Source organism: Topomyia yanbarensis, chromosome 2 (genome assembly GCF_030247195.1).
Source record: "Topomyia yanbarensis strain Yona2022 chromosome 2, ASM3024719v1, whole genome shotgun sequence".
NCBI classification, from domain to species: domain Eukaryota; kingdom Metazoa; phylum Arthropoda; class Insecta; order Diptera; family Culicidae; genus Topomyia; species Topomyia yanbarensis.
The window spans coordinates 239,838,938-239,843,605 of record NC_080671.1 but is presented as its reverse complement, the minus strand read 5'-3'; the positions used below and the strand labels follow the sequence as shown (position 1 = coordinate 239,843,605).

Below are 4,668 nucleotides of genomic sequence, written 5' to 3'. Positions count from 1 at the left end.
TAGCATGAAACTAGAAGAAGTGTATCTGTTACATTTTAAAATTAATCGCTTGATTCTATTTTGCAATCGCTGTAACCTCAATATTTGTGTTTGATTGGCAAGGAACGTGTTACTGCCAACACTGCTCTTGGTGGTGTAACTGTTGCTGAACAGTACTGTCATACGGTTGAAACGTCATCCGTGGACAATGACGTGACCCGACGGCGGGAGGAGAGCTGTCATTCTCAAAAAAGCGCTGAGTAAGGCATCGTGAACAGGAGGAGAAAAATTATCTTAAAATTCAATTTGTTACGGTAAAATTATAGTCAGTGCAGTTAAAACCTACTTATATATACACGTTGAGTTCAGTTATTATACACATAGGTAATCACTATTATCACAGTAAGGTACAGAGCTTAAAACTAAATTTCTAAAATATTATACCTAACCTAAATCTAAAATCACAGGTCAGCTAGTACGGACGAAATCCACGTTGACTTTAAAGCGATTGTGGTTCGAGACCGAAAATTGTAGGTATCATTAAAAATGTACACGGTTGATTCTAATAAAATTAATTTCAGCTTAAAGCTGTCTCACACCAATCACCGAGTTTGTGAACGGCTAAAAAGAATCGGCCAAGAGCCTCCTTTGTACTCGGAACGAAACTTTAAGAATTTTCGACACATTTTCAATGGAGTCGGACATGGATCCAATGGATAACCCCACGGATGATAAAACCCCAGAGAAAAATAAATCTTCCAGCTGCGTTTGCTGCGATCGTCCGGAGACAAGTGACGATTGCGTTCAATGCGATCAATGCGATGGATGGTGGCATATGTCATGTGCGGAAGTGACTGCATCGGTTGCTGATCGGCCGTGGACCTGCGCCCACTGTTTGCCGCTGAGTGTTTGCTCCCGAACAACGGTATCCAGCGCTAAGGCAGCACGTTTGTCGTTGAAAATGAAGCTGTTGGAAGAGCAACAAGCGATGGAGAAACGTCATCTCGTCGAGAAGTATGCAATCCTGGAAGCGGAGCAGAACGAAATGGATGAGATGGCTAGCAACCGAAGCAGGGTCAGCAGAAGGACGAGTCTAGAAAGGGTAAAGCAGTGGAAGCAGCAATGCACTGATCAGGGTGAAGGCGCATATGGTCTTCCGCCGGTGGGTAAATCGGCAGACTTTACAGCAGCCTCTCTGAATCAGAACTCACGCATCCCGAAGGACTCGGAGCGAAGCAATTCGTACCAGCACGCTACAGCTAACATCAATATGCCTACTTCGGAAAAACCGGCTACAGATACAACAGTGCAGCAAGGAAGACAACACCATGGGTTCAGTTTCTACAAACCACCGTTGAATTCAACAGTAAAACCATTCAACCTTCAGAGTCTTTCTAAGCGGGAACAGCAGCAATACACCGGCGCGTTCCCCAAATCAACTTTGGTACAACATGAGGTAGTCAACACAAGAGGTAATGTCGAACCCCAAGTGCCCCCCGTAGCACGTGAAGGTAAGCCACTTTGTGATCCAATTATTAATCCACCTGTACCATCAAAATTCGAACACTCCCTCCAACAAATTATCAAACAATTTGGAACGATGGCATCAACGGCCACGATTCCGTCGTTGGGAGCGAATGTGTTTCCAATCGAAACAAAACCCGTTCCATTGTCCGGAACGAATGTTGGCTTACCGCCACCGGCAAATCCAATTATTCATGGATTCGTTCCCCCACCCGCGGGTACGCCGATTTCTGGCCCGTCGCTAATAAACCCGGTGCTATCTATCGGAACAGTTCCCCCTCCGCTGGGACTACCGATTATTGATCAATTTACTCCCTCCCCCTCGCAGTTATCCGCGCGTCAAGTGATGCCCCGCGATCTACCTACGTTTTCGGGCAACCCAGCTGACTGGCCAATATTCATTAGCACCTTCATGAATAGCTCGTTAGCGTGTGGATATAATAGCGCCGAAAATCTCGCGCGTCTTCAACGTTGTCTGAAAGGACCCGCGTATGAATCTGTCAAAAGTAGATTGTTGCTTCCTGAATCAGTGCCGCATGTAATTGATACCCTTCGTTTGTTGTATGGACGACCTGAATTGTTAATCAGTGCTCTACTACAGAAAGTGCGCAGTGTTCCGGCGCCGAAAGCGGAAAGATTGGAGACAGTCATCGACTTCGGTATAGCTGTGCGTAGTCTCTGTGATCACCTGGAAGCCGCTGGACAACAAGACCACCTATCCAACCCCACGTTGCTGATGGAGTTAGTGGGGAAACTGCCTGCGCACACTAAGATGCAATGGGCGGATCATATACAGCAGCATGCGGTGGTCAACCTTAAAGTGTTCGGGGACTTCATGCTCAGGGTCGTCACTGCCGTTAGCAGAGTAACAATGTACGTTGGCGAGGACGGCGGCTATCAGCAGAAGCCTAGGCAGAAGGGAGCTGTGAATACACACACGAGCGAAGCGGAGTCATTTCAGGAGACAGTGCGCGAGAAGGAACGGGTGTGTGCGTGCTGCAAGAAACCAGGGCACCGAGTATCGGCGTGCTCTGCGTTTAAAGCGTATACCGTAGATAACCGGTGGAAGTTTGCGCAAAATAACGGGCTGTGTCGGAGCTGCCTTAATGCGCATGGAAGGAGAAGCTGTAGAAACGCAACACGGTGTGTGATCGAGGGATGTCAGTATCGTCATCATCCGCTCCTGCATTCTGATCGAGTTAATTCCATTAGTCGTCCTACCCAAGGATCGTCTACAGTACAGAATCACATGCATCGGCAAAGCAAGCAGGCTCTTCTATTCCGTATTATACCAGTCGCCATCTCAGGGCCGCGAGCTACCATCGAAACTTTCGCTTTTCTGGATGATGGCTCGGATCTATCGCTGATCGAGAACGACCTAGTAGAGCAACTGGGAATCGACGGTAGGACAACACCTTTGTGCCTGAAGTGGACAGGGAACGTCACCCGTGTCGAATCGGATTCGAAACAAGTTCGAATTACGATCAGAGGAGCTAGCAGCGCAAAACAATTCACTATTGATGATATCCGTACTGTAAAGGAGCTTACTTTGCCGGAACAGAGTTTAGATTGCGGTGAACTGGCGCAACGTTATCGTTACCTCCAAGGTTTACCGATTGTCAGTTACGCAAATGCTGTTCCCCGTCTGTTGATAGGCGTTAACAACGTGAACCTCACTGTCCCGCTGCAAGTGAAGGAAGGCAAGAAGAGCGATCCAGTTGCAGTGAAAACCAGACTAGGATGGTGCATCTTCGGCGGTAGTGGTAAGGAGGGAACGCATTCACTGAATTACCATGCCTGTAAGTGCGCCAGCGACCAGGACTTACATATTGCGGTGAAGGAATATTTTTCAATGGAAGATGCAGGAATGAAGCCGTCGATAGTTCTGGAATCCGACGAGGACAAGCGGGCTAGGAGCATCATGGAGCAGTCGACGAGACGAGTAGGTGACCAGTTCGAAACAGGTCTACTGTGGCGCTACGACGACATCGAACTTCCGGATAGCTACAATATGGCATTCAAGAGGTTTGAGTGTCTGGAGCGCAAGATGATGAGAGATCCAGAGCTGGCTGCAAATCTGAAGAACCAGATAGCGGAGTACCAGCAGAAAGGATATGCGCATTGTGCTACGAAAGCAGAATTAGAACGAGCAGACCCAAAACGCGCGTGGTACCTGCCGCTAGGAGCAGTGACAAATCCCCGGAAACCAGGTAAAGTTCGACTGGTATGGGACGCAGCAGCAAAGGTGGATGGAATATCTCTGAACTCTATGCTGCTTAAAGGACCGGATCAACTTACATCGCTTCCAGCAGTTCTGTCGCGGTTCCGGCAATATAAAGTAGGAGTGTCTGCAGATATACGAGAAATGTTCCACCAGCTGTTGATCCGCGAGCCGGACCGTCATTCTCAACGTTTCTTATTCCGGAATGACCCAACAAAACCGGTAGAAACCTACATTATGGATGTGGCAACATTTGGATCCACGTGTTCACCGGCGTCAGCGCAGTACGTTAAAAATAAAAACGCGGAAGAATTCTCAGACCGTTTCCCACGAGCAGTAGAGGGAATTCTGAAAAGCCACTATGTGGATGATTATCTCGATAGCTTCGAGAATGACGAAGAAGCCGAGCGAGTGTCGCGGGAAATTGCAACTATTCACCAGAAAGGAGGATTTCATCTTAGGACCTGGGTATCGAACAGTGCTGGAGTTCTTCGTGGACTGAAAGAGGCGTCCGCTAACCCTAGCAAAAGCCTATGCTTGAACGCAGCGGACAGAGGCGATCGCGTGTTGGGCATGCTCTGGCAGACTTCAGAGGATGAGTTGCTGTTCTCGATGGAAATTAAAGAGGAGATACAACTGGTGATAGATAACGGTAAGCGGCCAACCAAACGCCAGATGCTAAAATGCCTAATGGGCGTATTCGATCCACTGGGATTGCTGAGTGTGTCTCTCGTTCATGGAAAGATTCTCCTTCAGGATGTATGGCGAGCAGGATTGCAGTGGAATGAACAGGTAACTGAAGAAATATTCGATCGTTGGGTCAGGTGGACCGGTCTGTTCCCTAAAATCAGAGGCCTGCGGATCCCACGGTGCTACTTCAAGGAAGCGAATGTGCAGGTGTATGATCATCTTCAATTGCACGTTTTCGTCGATGCAAGTGAAGT

At 48.1% G+C, this 4,668-nt stretch overlaps 1 protein-coding gene across 1 annotated transcript in view; it reads left to right on the top strand.

Moving 5' to 3' along the window:
• The first annotated feature begins 682 nt into the window (after positions 1-682).
• The window catches only part of LOC131680146 (uncharacterized), a 6,947-nt gene continuing 2,961 nt past the window's right edge, over positions 683-4,668 (top strand). Inside the window, exon 1 of the mRNA XM_058960868.1 lies at positions 683-4,661. Within this exon, the coding sequence (XP_058816851.1) occupies positions 683-4,661 (3,979 nt within the window). The remainder of the gene's footprint in view (positions 4,662-4,668) is intronic.